Below are 17350 nucleotides of genomic sequence, written 5' to 3'. Positions count from 1 at the left end.
GCAGGCCCGTGGCGCATTCTCTAGTGACTGGACTCTGAACCAGGGCTAAGGGAGTCCATGCTTCATTTTCCAGTCTCTTCCTCCTATGTGACCCTCACAGACTTACATTTTGTTTCCATTAATTAAAGTCTGTGTGTGAGAAAGCGCTAAACACCCTCATTAAACAGTCCTATTTACTGAATGCTGTTAGTTCTCAAGCACAAAGTTTGTACAGAAGGAATGTTCCCATTGCACTGGCTGTGAGCCGCTGGGGGTGAGTGGGGACACTGCCGGGGGAGCACCGACGGCAGGATGGGGCACTTTTAAGTTGTTTTGTGACTTGAAACCATAAAAGAAAAACCAAGCCTGAATATCTGCAAAGAATCTGTGGAAGGATCTTTAAGTAAAATCTTTTAACAATCTTTATTCATGAAAGTTTACCATAGTAAGATGGATGATAATATACAATCAATCTATGTCATAGGGGTTTTTTCTATACATACTTTGTCTGCCTAATTAAATTTTAATCTCCTGAAAGTTAGGGACTCTGCTATTCTTAGATTTTTTTTTTTTTTTTTGAGCTAATGGCCACCGTGTAGTGATTTCTCACATGCATGGCATTATGCTTCCTACACAGAGGCACTTGGAACTCTGCTTTAAAAAATACAGCAAATACAGTTAGAGGCAGGCTTAAAATTCACAGCCTAGGAACCCCAGCTTTACTTACTATACTGGCACGTAAACCCTCAAACTTAATTTGCTTTAATAAATTTCACTGTTAATGAGTTAGTTCACAGTCATAAAATTTTGTTCTTTACTAATTTGAACTCACACGTTATTTTAAACATACTTATTATGTTCTAGTTCTCTATCAGAACTTAATCTTACATATATGAAAGTTGGATATTTCAGAAAGATATTAGCCCTTAAAGCACAGAAATACCTCTAGGATGATTTAGCATTTTAGTAGCAAAAGAGCTAATAAAGCCACAAGGAATCTTTCTGGCCCCAGCAACCTTTCTTAATTATGCTATAAATATCTAGCCTGACTGTGGTATGAAGAATGAAAGTTTGAAGCTGAATATCTTAAGGGGGAGTCAGGATGCAACATGCCCACCATTTCTTCCATTTTGTTTTTTATAAATTTCTCACCACAGCATTTTTGGTTATAGATACAGACACGTGTTTATGTTGCATTTCTAATTATTATTCTCATGTTTAGCTTTTTCCTTACTTATAAACAATAGCTGGCATTTTCCCAACATTTAATGATTTGAGAAGGCTTCCATTAATCTCATGTGTCTCTGGGGTAGGCATTATACCCCTTCAACAGATGAGGACGTAAACAACTCACGTGATCCACAGTAGGCCAGCTCAGGAAGTGTGCTTGGGACAGCGAGAATCTAATCGGAACTTCTGGGACATTTTTAGTGTATTTTTTGTTATCTCAGAGAGTGTTTGCCAATAACAAATATTTATGGACATTTAAAAGAATATTTTAAATATACAGAGTAAAATATTATTCAATATAGATCATCAAATGTCTGTTGATAGATAAAACACTCGGGAAGATGATTCTATAGAGAATGAGCAATTGAATACACGAAAGGTTTGCTGTTAGATTCAAGGGTGATCATTGAAAAGGACCCTCATTACTGAGTTTTTCCAATTTAGGGTATTGGTGGCACGCAGTAAGTTTCAAGGAAAGGTTTTAGAACTTTGTAAGTTCTATCTGTTCTGATATTTCTTCCATTCTTCCCATTAAAGAAGAAAAGTGTAGACTGAACGAAGGCATGGGGTTGGGGCTGGGGGTCACTTTGAAACTGGCAAGTTTCACCAGGATCACGTGGCCCTGGGAAGGTGGAAGCCGGCACTGCTGGGGAAATGCCTGTGCCGCCTGTCTCCGTCCCACACATTCGGAGAGAGGCCGCGGGCGCCTGAGTCACTTCGTGCTGGCTGTCCCGGTCTCACCCCTCCCTGGCCTTTCCTTCCACAAGAGCCAGCTACCTTTTTCTTCGTTCAGTCCAAGCTCCTTTGTCACAGCCCAGAATCTCATCACTTGGTGGAGAATTTGGGTCACAGGAAGGTGGAATTTTCTGCAGACCACACTTTGCCTGCATTTAAAAAAGAAAAAGTGATTCATATGTCTCTAGGGTATATTGCTAATTAAATTTAAGAGTGCAGTTGAGTTGAACAAAGTCCTAAGAAAAGATACTTGTTTCCCCTTCTCTGCTCCCCGCCCCCCGGCCTGGGTCCTCACCAGCGTGCACTCTCTCTTTGGATCTGTCCAGAAATACTTCTCTTTTGTAATTGTTTCAGTTTTAAATATACACTCATTCTACAGCAAACTTCATGTGTTCGTTTGATGTTTCAGATTGTTGTTAGTTTTTCTTGTTGAGATTATATACCTGTGCTATGCTAAACTTAAACGTTAAATATTGTAAATATCAAAGTTGTTAATCTGCTTTGTAAATTTGTCAAAGAAACAACAACACAGCCTACCTTTTAAATAGTCAGAATTTTTCTTTTAATTAATGCATTTGTGCTGCTTCTCTTTTAAACTAATTTAAACTTCAAACATCTCTTTGTCTTCTCGAGAACAGGTGCTGCTTTCATGTTCCCATGTGTTCCACAGGGTGAGTAACCCGCCTCCGCCCCTTCCTGAAGTGCCCACAGCGTCCTTGCAGCTCATAGGGGTGGAGCCTCGTCTCTCTCACTTAAAGGCTCCTAAAAGGAACCATTTATTTTATCCATAATCACCATTTACGCTTAGAAATATGACTTTAGGCTAGAGTACAATTCATCCTGTTTTGAAAATGGTGACTTTTCTGTGGCAAAAGAGCCACAGATATTTGTATGCTGGTAAAAGGTACACCAGAGTGGGTGACAGCTCTCGTCCTCTGAGTTCACTGCGCAGTCGCCCGAATGCAGGGACCATCCGCCTTCACGTGAGGTGTTCCCAGAAGTTTTTGATGCATCTGCATGTATATTCTTGTAAAATACCATTTTTGGAACAAGTTTCAGGAGGAAGGTGTTAACATCTGATGAAACTTCTTCCCTTCATAATCTGAACTGGACTCTCATAATTATGAGAGAAAAGAACACTATAATTACATTAGAAGTAAAAATGTTGTTTATAAGTAATTACTCGTAAAATTTTAAGTGAAATGTTTTTCTTCAGGCATGCCTTCAGGTTTTTGAAAAGTTCGCAAATAAAAAAACCTGTCCTCTCTGTAGAAAGAACCAGTATCAAACCAGAGTGATTCACGACGGGGCCCGACTCTTCAGAATAAAGTGTGCGACCAGGTGAGGGGTCCCCGAGCCGCAGGAACGTGCCAGCCCATCTGAGAGGGTGCTCGCAGGCCTTTGGAAGCCGCCGGGGGAGGGGGGGGTCCTTCCCTGTGGCCTCGCCACGTCCCGGGGCCGGCACGGCGGGGCTGATGGGGTTCTGTGCTCCAGGATCCAGGCCTTCTGGAGGGGACACGTGGTCAGGAAGTGGTACCAGGAGCTGAGCAGGACGGTGCCGCCCACGGACGCCAAGTTGAGGAGAAAGTTCTTTGAAGCAAAGGTGGGTGTGACCCTTGACGCTCCAGGCCGGGTCCCTGCCAGTGACCCATGGGTCATGGAGGCCAGCGAGGCCATGAAACCCTGAGCCTTACTTCAGTTTGGGGCTTTTTACAAATGGTTGAGATGCAGACACCTTAAACTGGCTTTCTAACCCAGGTGGTCCACACTATCAGATTTCCTCTTCTAGTCAAATCATAAATTCATAAAATTGGAATAAGGTTAAACTCAAAGCAACTTCTGTTTGGCCATTTTATGACAGTTGTTTAAATAAACATCCCCTGAGAAATGGAAGGGAACTTAAAAAGAAAAAAAGGCCCACAGAGCTACCATTGAGGACCTCCTGGGGTCACCAAAATGCGATTGTTTTAGAAATAAGTAACTTGAGTTTCTACTCTCTCTTTTAACCATTTTTATCCGTACTTTTCGGCTTGTTTGACGACTTTCTGTTGTGGGCCTCATACGAGACGTCCAGGCCCAGAGGAAGGAGCGGTTACCCAGGCCGCAGTCCCCGGCCTCTGCCCCACCAGCTCGGCGGCTTCCGGCCAACGGCTGCAGCTGTGGCCTCAGTCCGCGCCTGTGGCATCACGGCAGTAACCCCTCCCTGCAGAGCTGCTCCAACCCTACTGAGAGGCGTAGCACACAGCAGGCACCTGAAAATTCGTATTTATTACACATGTTAACATCTTGTTCAAGTTCCCCTTTATGCTGTCTGAGATCCTGTGCTAGTCCGCATTTCTGTAGGAGAGCACCGTATGAGAGTGTGGTATTCTGACGATGTGACCCTCAAATCACTAAGATCAGACTTAGTCACGCTTCCCTGTTACAGTTATTCGTGGAAGCATCACTCACACATTTATTTCGATCTTTTCTAAACGTACCTGTTTTGGGGGCTGCACTCCCATGTGGAACAATGAGTGATAGGAAACTCCCTTCACTGTGGGCAGGATCCCCTTTCTTCCCCTGTATGACTTCCGTGGGCGTGTGAAGCGTGAGGACCTTGGCCCCGTGCAGCTGCCATCAACACATCAACCCCGTGCTGTGGTCCGACCCCCGGCCTGACCTCAGGCCGCCGGGCTGCTGTCTGTGCGTCTCCTTCTCTGGCGTCTTGCAACTTCACCCACCTTCTGTGTGCCGGGCTGGGAGGTGTGAGGGGCTTCTTCACAGTGTCCCAGGACTGCACGGGAGTCCTGAGAGTAAGAGGATTTAGGCTCGAGTCTAAAGCAGTGCGACAATAGACTTTTTCCTAATACCCTTCCTGATCGCTTAGGTAACTGTTCCAAGCAGGGTGGCTATCAGTATGTGCAAAAGAAAATCAGAATCATGGCTTATGTGATGTCTGTGCCTCAGACTTATCAAGAAAATATACTTGATTTGCCCTCAGGAGTAGGAGACCGTTAAAGGCAGGATGTGAGCAAAGGGCCTTAAAATACCGTGGATCTTGAGGACGAGGTTGAACAGTGGGTGGAGAAATTTGCTTCTGTGGCGCCGGCCGGCTGGAGATGCCCACGGTGCTGTCCCCTGTCCCGGCTCTAAGAGGCGCCCCTCTGGCAGGGTGGGCAGTTCCTGCAGCCGCTCTGGCCTTTGTAGAAGTCAGGGGCAGAAGCAGTGGGGTGAGAGGCTGTGATCGAGAATCTGGGATTCTACGCTGTTTTCTCCTAGTCATTCACGCCCCTTCCAGCAGGACGGGGCGCGGGGGACATCTGGGACGGGGGATGGGGTCCTGTTCTGTCGCACTTCTGATCATTTAGCAAATGACTCTTGCAATGTGATGATTTTTCCTACCTTTTCCAACTTGACGGAACTCACATGCCGCGCGATAGGCACGATCTAGGAAGCGTTAATACGCAACTTTAAAATGCCAATGTGCTTTAATGGAATTTGAAAGATGATTGAACTACGTCACTGAATTTCATTTTACCCAGGATTCTATAGGTATATCCAGCCTACACGGATGCATAAGTGATAGTTTGAGAACTATGTCAGTAAATTACTATAAGCTATTGGGCGAACAACTGTCGAGGAACTGGATTTTCACACAATCTCAAGGAACCATCTCACACATCAGTGGGAATTCATGAAGAGATTGAGAAGCCTGTACACTGGAAAGGTCTGGCAGACATCTTCGCAGCCGCGTGACCGCCACTAGCTGCACAGCGTGACCCACGGGTCCCTAATGTGCACGGGCAGCACTGGGGCCGAACGCCGCCTTTGCGCATTCATACCGAAGCCGCTCCACGTGAACCCGGTCATGAGGACACGTGTAACCAGGTAAACCCAAAGTGAGGAATATTCCGCAACTCAGCTGACTTCAATTGTAAAATGTTATAAAGAAAAGAAGAGGAATGTTCTAGAACAAAGATGTCTGAGAGATATAACATTTAAATGTAATGAGAGGTCTTTGATTGGATCCTGGATCAAAACTAAACGTAAAACCAGTGCTATCATTGGGATATGTGGGGATATGAACGAGGACCATATATTATACAGTAGGCATGTGTCAGTTGTGTGTTCATTGCAGTGTCACTGTCAGATACAGTGTCCTGGTTCTCAGGAGTCACACATGCTGAAGGATTTCGGGGTGAAATATTGTGATGTCTGCATCTAACCCTTAAATAGATCACACACTCACATATACACATGTACATCCAAAGAGAGAATACAAATGCAGTGAAATGTTAACAATTAAAATGTAAATATAAACTCTATATGAAATGTAGAACTAGAATGTACAGTTTCTAAATCCCAAGGAGTTGGGCTTGAGTCAGAAATGAGAAAGAAGGGGTGGGGTGGGGGTTGGAGGGGAGGAGGAGAGGGTATAAACAAAAATGGAATTCACTCCTTAACACCATACAGAACAAAGAGTTAAACATGAAAACTTAAACATAGTAATTTTAGAAAAAGGCATTATAAAATATTCCTCATCTGGGAGTGAGAAGGACCTCTCTGGTAGGATCTGTAAAACGATAAACACACACACACAAACCATAAAGGAACGGATTGGTAACTACATAAAACTTCAAAACGTATGTATAGGGAGAAAAAATGGAAAGACCAATGACAAATCAGGAAAACATATTTGCAATTCAAAGGACTAGAAGCAAATTTCCTTAATATGCGACAAGCAGTTTACAAGGACTATGGATACGTGATTACTATATAAAAAGACGCTCAACCTTACTCATAATTAGAGAAAACTAAACTAAAGCCAAAATAAGAACCTATTTCACCTATTAGATTGGCAAGAATTGAAAATTTTGATGATAATTATCTAGAGCTGATAAGAAGGAGGGGGAAATAGACAGTCTTATAAGCCATTGGTAGAACTAAGAATGTACCATCCTGCTGACTGACAGTTCCCTTTGATCCCTTCTCTAGAAATTTACCCCCCAGATATGCTCATAATGTTTTCTAAGATACATTCATGAGTATGTTAACTATAGCAATGATTATAAAAGAGGAAGAACTATAAACAACCCAAGAGCCTGCCACCAAGGAAGCATGCATACAATGATTTCTTCACAGCCATTATGAAGACCAAAGTGGATATATATGTGGTGATATAAAAAGATTTCCTACAGGGACTTCCCTTGCAGTCCAATGGTTAGGGCTCCACGTTTCCACTGCAGGGGGCATGGGTTCAATCCCTGGTCAGGGAAATAAAATCCTAAATGCCACACGGCATGGCCAAAAAAAAAAAAAAAAAAAAAAAAAAAAAAAAAGTCAGGAAAAGGCAACAAGAAAGGATAATGAGTAGAAAATGTAAGATGATAGGATAACAGTTACAACAAACAACAATTGAGATAAATTTCTGCATTAAACAACAGATTCTTGAATTACATTGAAAAAAATCTGCTAGTAGCTACTTATGGGAGATTTGAATCAAATGGAACAAAAATGTTCTACACAAAGTCATGCTCAAGAATAAATGAGGAATGCACAAACAAAAAAATAAAATAGAAAATCACAATAAAATAAATGAATTTTAAAGTGTATTTGGGAATCTAGAATCTAACACAGTATTCTGGTGTTTATGACACTGCTATTCTGTGGTATGTAGCTAAAGCTGTACTTAGAGGACAGTAGTGTCAAGTACATTTATTATTGCACAAGAAAGATGAAAGAATAATGAACCAACCATTCAAATCTTTAAATGTAGGAAGTAGAAATTATAAAAATAATATAAGTAATTTATCAGGAAAAAAGTAAAACTGGTAAATGAAGCCAATAGCTGGTATTTTGGAAAAGAGAAACTATAAGATAAATAGCTCATCAGAGTTTAAAAAACATTAACAGTGAGGTGGATGGACCTAGAGTCTGTCATACAGAGTGAAGTAAGCCAGAAAGAGAAAAACAAATACCGTGTGCTAACACATATATATGGAATCTAAAAAAAAAGAAAAAATGGTTCTGATGAACCTATGGGCAGGACAGGAATAAAGACGCAGACGTAGAGAATGGACTTGAGGACACGGGGAGGGGGAAGGGTAAGGTGGGACGAAGTGAGAGCGTGGCATGGACATATATACACACGACCAAATGTAAAATAGACAGCTAGTGGGAAGCAGCCACATAGCACAGGGAGGTCAGCTCGGTGCCTTGTGACCACCTAGAGAGGTGGGATAGGGAGGGTGGAGGGAGAGGCAAGAGGGAGGAGATATGGGGATATATGTATACGTATAGTTGATTCACTTTGTTATACAGCAGAAACTAACACAACATTGTAAAGCAATTACACTCCAATAAAGCTGTTAAAAAAGAAAAAAAAGCTCTTCCAAAAAACAAAAACAGGAACAACTACGAGGTAGAGTCTCACCAGGGTTAAAACAAATTAGATAAAGCAGAATGCAGATACACAGAATGGGAGGCATAATCACATATGTGGAAATTATCTCTAAATTATAAAAGACTATTCTATACAACTTTGTGCCGTTAAATCTGAAAATATAATTGAAATTACCTCCTATAAAAATAGCAAACAGAGAAAGAAATATAAAAATGACTGAGAAAGGGGCTTCCCTGGTGGCGCAGTGGTTACGAGTCCACCTGCCAATGCAGGGGACTCTGGTGGGTCCGAGCCCTGGTCCGGGAAGATCCCACATGCCTTGGAGCACCTAAGCCCATGCACCACACTACTGAGCCTGCACTCTAGAGCCCGTGAGCCACAACTACTGAGCCCACGTGCCACAACTACTGAAGCCCGCACACCTAGAGCTCATGCTTCACAACAAGAGAAGCCACCACAATGAGAAGCCTGCGCACCGCAATGAAGAGTAGCCCCCGCTCGCTGCAACTAGAGAAAGCCTACGCGCAGCAATGAAGACCTAATGCAGCCAAAAATAAAATAAATAAATTTTAAGAAAATGACTGAGAAAAATTATATTAAAGCATCTCAATCTTTACTGAAAATATATTAAATTTAACAGCCATTCCTAATAATGACAGTGAACTAGAACTAAATGAAATTTCCTTGTCACAATAAAGACTATATATTAGAAACTAAAAACACATTATTTTAGATAGTGAAACCCTAAAGATGCAGAATAGGTTACCCACAATCACACTTTGGCCATTCCTTGCCAATGAACTAATACAAGAAAACAAAAATACAATGTGTGTGCATTATATAATCCATATTTATTATCTATACACATGGATTTTAAATCTATAAAATCATTTGAAAAATTATTAGAACTAACCATTAGATGTTCAAATTCAAGATAAATATGCAATAATAATTGCATCCTGTATAGCAACAATAATCAGATATAAAGTGCAATGGAAAAAGACCCCTTTCATAATAGTTAATACCTAAAAATAAACTTACAAGAAATATACAAATACTGATAAGGAAAAGTTTTTCTGAGGATGATGTTGGCAACATGGCCAAATAAGTTGTCCCTCACTTGTATTCCCCCTAACCAGCAACATAGCTTGGCATTCATCCACGGACAAAACTGCCTTAGTGGGAGCTGTGGGATCCAGCACCATAAGCCAAGGGACCCGGAAAGAGTCTCACCCACCCAAGTGTCGGGTCACTGGCACACACACCTTGGTCCAGGCTGTGGACCCTGAAGTGGCCCTTGAACCTGCTCCAAGCTGCCCCAGCCCCTCTCGCCTGCAACCTGGGTGCCCCTGGAGAGCACTGCCTTGGACAATCACCTACCAACAAGAAAGCCTTTGTGGAAGCCCAGGTTTCCAAAGGCAAAGTTCCAGCACACTGTTGGAACAAACAAACAAAAAAAATACAAGTTTGGACACATTGGAGAGGGAAAGAAGAATAGCCTGACTTTACCCATGTCACCCTCCCCACAAGGAAGCACAGCTCAGGGCCAAGTGATTTCTCCCACAGGGGAAAATGAGGGCATGTGAGTAAGTGCCTGGCTTCCCCAGCCATGTGGGACACTGCCAAAGAGGCTCATCTTTCCGTCACCCCATCCAGAGTACTGAATCATGAGCCACATGACTGGGGATGGAAAAGACTGGGGAAGCAGTAAATAGGACTCTCAGAGGACATTAAAGGGATGTGGATCCTACCGACAGGGTTGAGGACTCCATCAAGAAGCCCACTCAGGAGCCATTGGGGATGCCTCTCCTGCAGATCCCTCTCCTGGCCCCAGCACTCCACGTGCCTCGCCCACACCATGTGGCTGGCTCCCTGGGTGCACCCCTGATAGTGAGAGCCAGCTGTGGCAGATAGCTAGTGAGCACGTGCAGAAAACCAGCCCAGGTCTGCAGCAGGGAGGCACCACCGACTTGAGCTCCAGCCTCACCTTGAGAAAGCAAAGGAGGCTGTCAGCACCCAGCCTGACATGTGGCAGGATTGAGAGAAGGCACACATGCTTGGACTTCTGCCACGGAGGGAGCAAGGAGCGTGGAGCAGGCGTATCCACAGACCGTCTGAGAAGCCTCACTATCCCAGCAGGGCTGGTGGAAGGGATTTCTCTCCTGAAGTCAGTAAGTAACGACTGGGGGAGGTGACTGCTTCCTCGGAGGCAAAGACAGCAACACAAGACTTCAAGGAACATGAAAATCAAGGAAATATGACAACATCAAAGGATCACACTAATCTTCCAATAACTGACCTCAAAGACATGGAGATCTGTGATTTACGTGATAAAGAATTCAAAATAAATGTTTTGAGGAAGCTCGATGAGCTACAAGAAAATACAGAGAAACCATTCAACGAAATCAGGAAAACAATACAGGAACAAAATGAGAAGTTTAACAGAAGGACAGAAAAAATAAAAAAGAACCAAGCAAACTCTGGAGCTGAAGTATACAATGAATGAAATGAAAAAATCAATAGAAAGCATCAACATTAGACTGGATCAACCAGAAGAACGAGCCTGTGAATTAGAAGACAAAACCTTTGAAATTATTCAGTAAGAGGAGAACAAAGAAAAAAGAAAGAGTGAAGAAAGCATATGTGATCTTTGGGATACAGCAGAAGAAACAATTTTTAAATTATTAGAGTCCCAGGAGAAGAGAGGGAGAAGGAGGCAGAAAGGATATAAAGAAATAATGGCTGAGAACTTCCCAGATGGGGGAGAGGTTTAGATATCCAAGTGTATGAAGCTCAAAGGTTACCAAACAAACTCAATTTATAAAGAGATCTTCTCCAAGACACATTACAATAAAACTCAAAAATCAAAGACAAAGAGAGAGTCTTAAAAGCAGCAACAGAAAATAGGCTTGTAACTAACTTAACAAGAAAATGCCCATAGGCTAACAGTGGATTTCTCAGCAGAAACTTCATGGGCCAGAAGATGCCCAAGTACTAAAAGGAAAACACTGCCAACCAAGAATACTGTGTCTGGCAAAGATGTCCTTCAGCAATGAAGGCGAGATTAAAGACTTTCCCAGACAAACAAAAGCTGAGGGAGTCCCTCACCAGACCTGCCTCATGAGAAACGCTGAAAGGAGTCTTTCAAGCTTAAACGAAAGGATGCTAATTAGTAACATGAAAACACATGAATATATACATCACACTTGTAAAAGAAAGTACATAGTCAAATTCAGAATATTCTAATATTGTAGTATTGTGGTGTATTAACCACTCAACTCTCTTATAAAGGTTAAAGGACAAAAGTATTAAAAATAACTATAGCTACAATACTTTGTTAATGAATATACACTATAAAAAAGATGTAAATTGTGACATCAAAAACACAAAAGGGGGCTTCCCTGGTGGCGCAGTGGTTGAGAGTCCGCCTGCCGATGCAGGAAACACGGGTTCGTGCCCCGGTCCGGGAGGATCCCACGTGCCGCGGAGCGGCTGGGCCCGTGAGCCGTGGCCACAGAGCCTGCGCGTCCGGAGCCTGCCCTCCGCAACGGGAGAGGCCACAACAGTGAGAGGCCCGCATACCAAAAAAAAAAAAAAAAAAAAAAAAAAAAAAAAAAAAAAAAGAAAAAAAAAAAAAACACAAAAGGGTAAAGTTTTTGTATGCAATCCAAGTTATCAGTGTGAAATACACTTACACCTATACGATGCTTTATGTAAGCCTCACGGTAACCACAGAGCAAAACCCTACAGTAGATACACTAAGCTAAAGAGAAAGGATGAGTGCGTACCACTCTGGAAAGTCATCAATTCACAGTGGAACGCAGCAAGTGAGGAAGAAAGGAACAAGGGAACTACAAAACAGCCAGAAGACAATGAGGTGGCATTAGTAAGTCCTTACCTATCAGTAATTACTCTTAATGCAAATGAATTAATTTCTCCAATCAAAAGGCACAGAATGACTGGATAGATAAAAAACAAAACTCATATGCTGCCGGCAAGAGACTCACCCCACCATTAAGGGCACAAACAGGCTCAAAGTGCAGGAACAGAAAAAGATCTTCTACTCACATGGAACCCAAAAGAGAGCAGGGGTAGCTATGCTTCTGTTAGACAAAATGGACTTTAAAGCTGTAACAGACAGAGAAGGTTATTATATAATGATAAAGTGATTAATTCATCAAGAGGATATAACAAAAATTAACTCAAAATGCATTAAAGACTTAAACCTAAAGTCTGAAACCACAAAACTCCTAGAAGAAACCACAGGGGCAGGAAATTCCCTGCCAGTCCAGTGGTTAAGACTTCGCCTTCCAATGCAGGGGACGTGGGTTCGATTCCTGGTCAGGGAACTAAGATCCCACACCGTGGGGCAAATAAGCCAGCCCGCGTGCCACAACTACTGAGCTCGCACACCTCAACAAGAGAGCCCGTGTGCCGCAAACTACAGAGCCCATGTGCTCTGGAGCCCTCATGCCACAACTAGAGAGAGTCTCACGCACCACAACTAAGAGCCTGCATGCTACAACTAAGACCCGATGCAGCCAAAAAAAGAAAAATAAATAAATAAAATAAAATAAAAATTAGAAAAAGAAAGCACAGAGGGAAATCTTGACAATGGTCTTGGCAATGATTTTTTGGATACAACACCAAAAACACAAGCAACAAAAGCAAAAATAAATAAAGGGACTACATCAAATTTAATAGCTTCTGCACATCCCTGGAAACCGTTTACAGAATGAAAAAAGACAACTTACAGAATGGGAGAAAATATTTGCAAATCATATATCTCATAAGGGGTTTTTATCCAAAATATATAAAGAACACATACAACTCAATAGCAAAAAAAACCCAAATGTCTGATTAAAAAACTGGGCAGAGGAGGTGAATAGGCATTTTTCTCAAGACATAACAAATGGCCAACAGGTACATGAAAAAGGTCTTCAGTATCGCTAATCATCAGGGAAATGCAAATCAACACCACAATGAGATATCACCTCACACCTCTTAGAATGACTGTCATCAAAAAGACAACAAATACCAAGTGTTGGTGATGTGGAGAAAAGGGACCCCTCCTGCACTGTTGGTGGGAATGTAAATTGGTGAAGCCACTATGGAGAACAGTATGGAGGTTCCTCAAAAAATTAAAAGTAGGACTACCATATGATCCAGCAATTCCACTCCTGGGCATCTGTCCTTCCAAAGGAGATGAAATCAAGATCTCACAGAGATTTCTGCACTTCCACGTTCATGGCAGCATTAGGCACAGCAGCCAAGACACGGAAACGACCTAAGTGTCAGTCAACAGATAAATGGATAAGAAGATGTGGTACATCTACCGTGGAATTCAGCCAAGAGAAAGAAAGAAATCCTACCATTTGCAACAACATGAATGAACCTTGAGGACATTATGCTAAATGAAATAAATCAGACAGAGAAAGACAAATATGGTATGATTCCACTTATGTGTAGAATCGAAAAAAGTCAAACTCACAGAAACAGAGCAGGTGGTGGTGGCCGGGGGCTTGGGGAGAGGGGCGGGGGAAATGGGGAGATGCCGGTCAGAGAGCAAGCTTCCAGTTAGGAGATGTCCTAACGCACAGCATGGTCACTACAGTTAACAGTATGGTATTATAGCCTTGAAACTTGCCAAGAGATCTGAAACATTCTCACCACAAAAAAGAAATGGTAACTGTGTGAGACGATGGGGGTGTCAACTAACCTTCCGGTGGTCATTGTTCCCCAACATATAAATGCATCAAATCATCACACTGTACACCTTAAACTTACACCATGTTGTACATCAGTTATATCCCAATAAGGTTGTAATGGGCTAGAACATCCTTGTTAAATATCAAAATATATATAAAATTTTGGTAACTAAGATTCTTGTGAAATGTTAGATGAACAGGTGATGAACCAGTAGAAAGTCACCCACCTCAGTGCACAGGGATTCTGAGTCTACAGTAAAGGACACACATGAGATCAGTGAAGAAAAAGATTGAGAAAATCAATTCATTTATGCATTCATGTGAAGGAGAAAAATAGACATTACTTCCTACCTTATCCTCCAAAAAGTTCCACATGGATTAATTATGTAAATACTTTTTTTAAGTGAATAAATAGAATTAGCAGAATACAACACAGATGTCGTACTGGGCACTGAGCTCTGCCCGTGCTCTGGCAGGCGGAACGGCCTGATGACCCGGGTGTGAGGTAGGAGCTTCGAAAGCCCTCCTGACGCTGCAGGTGGAGCTAGGGGTCAGTGGCCCCACCTCTCCAGGCCGCCGTGCAGAAAAGCACTGGACACACTGACGGTCGGCGAGGCAAAGTGACGCCTTCACTTGGATTTTTAGTAACAGTGGAGCACTGGCTTATACATGCATTAAGACACATATATTACTTAGGGGTTTTGGCTATTTTCTTGTGGTTTTTAAAAGAGTACAATAAGTATCTCACAGTGCAATACCAGAACAGCTTGAGGACAAAGAATGTTAGACGTATGAAACAACCACGCACCCTGAGTTAGTAAAGAAAGAAATCATCATCCAGAGGTGCCTTTAGAAAGACTTTTACCTTAGTTTAATAGTATACCCCATTTTACAAAAAGAATTAAATAGCATTTTTCTAATGATAGAAACTGAATTTTACTCAGTTCATCAAGGAACAAACGTGTGTTTCAGTAAAAAAGTAAGTTTGAACTGATCACTTTCCTTTAAATACCTGTAAAAATACTTTAACTTAAGCTTGTTGGTATAATGAAGCTTTAAAATCTAGAAATCACAGATTAAGATATTTAAAATAAAAATATAACTTTTGGTCCTGGATTCTCATTATATTCCTCTTTACAGTTTTTCAGAACTAAACATGTATCCTGAAGCCCAGCTTCAGAAGAATTGGGGTCTGTAGGTTTCCTAGTAATAGATGCAGTGCAAGATAAATTCCAAAGCCAAAGTGAACAGAGAGTTTATCAAGGCTCCTTTGGGCGGGACACTAGCTCTGTGACAGGGACATTCCAGGAGGGCCAGGTTTCCTGCACAGGCCTGCCTTTCAGCTCTGCATTTGGACACCCGTGTCTTCACCCCGTCACCCTCCTCACAACCTAAATGTGCACAGAACTTTAGCTCAGTGGACTATTAGGGATCCAGCGTTTGAATTTTAGAAATCGGAGCGTTTACAAAGCAGAATGTGCAGTGACTACAGTATCAGATATGGTAAAATTCTTCATTATCTGTGGAACAACAGTTCTTGAATCTGGGGTGACATGCAACCACCAGCCACATGTCTAAGCTGTGTCTCCGTGCTCACCACTGGTGACAGTTCAATTAATGCAAACTCGTCTTATGTTTAGTCTAAACAATTGAAATTGCAAATTACTAGAAGAAATAGATCATGTGATACATCCTGCTGTCCACGGCAGACAGACAAATGTCAGATCCACCGCCTCATTAGTCAGCGAGACCGAGACATCGCGGCAGCGTCTGCCTTCTCCCCCAGCAGCCTGCTGCAGTTCTGTACTCCAGTGGCCTCCAGACCTTTGGAGTCTACCGATGGTCAAAGAGAGACTCGGGGCTCCAACAAGGTCACTGCCAACTTTCAAAACCTTTCTATTTTGCCAAGTAAGAGTTAAAACCAAGCATCATACACCATCAGAATCATCTCATAAAAGGAGCACTATTTTTCAACACCAGGAAAGTTGGAAATACTTGACCATACACTAAAGGATATGCCTTTACACCGAACCACTTAGCTTTAAGAAATTTCACTCGACTGAATTCACTTTTTTTCTTTTCTGGCAGACGGGTGAAAACTTCTCTGTCATACTTGGGAACCACTGGTTTAATTACCTTCAGGGAAAAGAAGTCTAATCAACAGAAAAGAAAGGCAAAGAGGGATAATAATGTGATATTTTTAGGCACAATAAATGAGGAAGTGCTTGTTTCCTTTAAAGTTTCAAGATCTCACCAAGATGGATATGTTTTTAATACTCTAGATTAGATTAGCTCAGGCCATTCTATTTTTATAAATTAATCTATCTTACTTGCAAAAGAACTGTGGCCTTGCATTTTCACTCTTCTGTTGCAGAGGGGATTAATGAAGTCTTTTCTTACCTTCGTTTTCCTGCATCTACTGGGTCTTAACTAATTAGTAGAACACAGAGGTCATCTTTCTACAAATAGTCATGCCTCCATATGCTGAGGATTTCTCTTCGCAGATCTGCCTTGCTTTGAAACATCACTGGCACATTCCTAACAAGACTGAAGCAGAGCAAAGTGAAGTTGTGTTACACTGTAGGTTCTTTTAAATGGATGGCAGTCCCGTGGTAAGAACCGAGCGGGTCAAATGTGGCGTTTTGTACCCACAAGTAAGTGTCAGAAAGTAACCTTGAGTGAGCAGGCCTTTGCCATGGGGGGCGCTGGGGCCCCGGGGATGGTCCAGGAGGCCCGGCGCGCTCTCGGTCGTCTGGTGAACTCAGATCAAAGCCGCCTGGAGAGGTCACTAGATCTGCTGTGCTCATACCTGTCACCAGTGTGTACAGAAAGCCCAAGTGTTGCCCAGAATGCAGTGGTTGGTCCTTGAATGCCTTTGATCCTTATCTAGAAATTCTGCTAGCATATGTCATATAATTGAGGTATGGCCTTTTATTGCTGCAATTAAAACTTTTCAAATGCATTATACTATCTCAACCCAAGCTAAAAGTCCTGGCCATTGTTTAAAAAGTGAGGTTAGGGATTTGTCAGATGCTGCGGTTGACTTTAGGGGCTGCTGCTCCCACACCCTCCCGCGGGGAGATTTCTCTTACTTTTTTTCATTTACATCTCGCCAAACAGCATAATGGTCTTAAAGTTTGTTTAGTCCTTTGACTTCCTTTATCACATAGAGATGGCAAACATTCTGTTGCTAACTTGAAGTGGCTCCAAGCAGCAAGACGGGGAGGATATTAAACCAGTAAAAGCTTATCAACTGATTCATTGATATGCTGTAAATTCCAGGCTTTTCACTTTGCTTTTGAGGGCGGCAGTA

The 17350-nt window shown here is 42.3% G+C and overlaps 1 protein-coding gene across 1 annotated transcript in view; it reads left to right on the top strand.

Annotated features, from left to right (window-relative positions):
* Positions 1-17350, top strand: part of RNF32 (ring finger protein 32) — a 37061-nt gene that overhangs the window by 12014 nt on the left and 7697 nt on the right. Inside the window, exons 5-7 of the mRNA XM_059073707.2 lie at positions 2583-2615; positions 3161-3285; positions 3439-3547. Coding sequence (XP_058929690.1) covers positions 2583-2615; positions 3161-3285; positions 3439-3547 — 267 coding nt within the window. The remainder of the gene's footprint in view (positions 1-2582; positions 2616-3160; positions 3286-3438; positions 3548-17350) is intronic.

The sequence above is a fragment of the Kogia breviceps genome, chromosome 9 (assembly GCF_026419965.1).
Source record: "Kogia breviceps isolate mKogBre1 chromosome 9, mKogBre1 haplotype 1, whole genome shotgun sequence".
NCBI classification, from domain to species: Eukaryota; Metazoa; Chordata; class Mammalia; order Artiodactyla; family Physeteridae; genus Kogia; species Kogia breviceps.
Note: the sequence above shows the minus strand (reverse complement) of the source record. Positions and strands in the feature narration are given on the sequence as shown.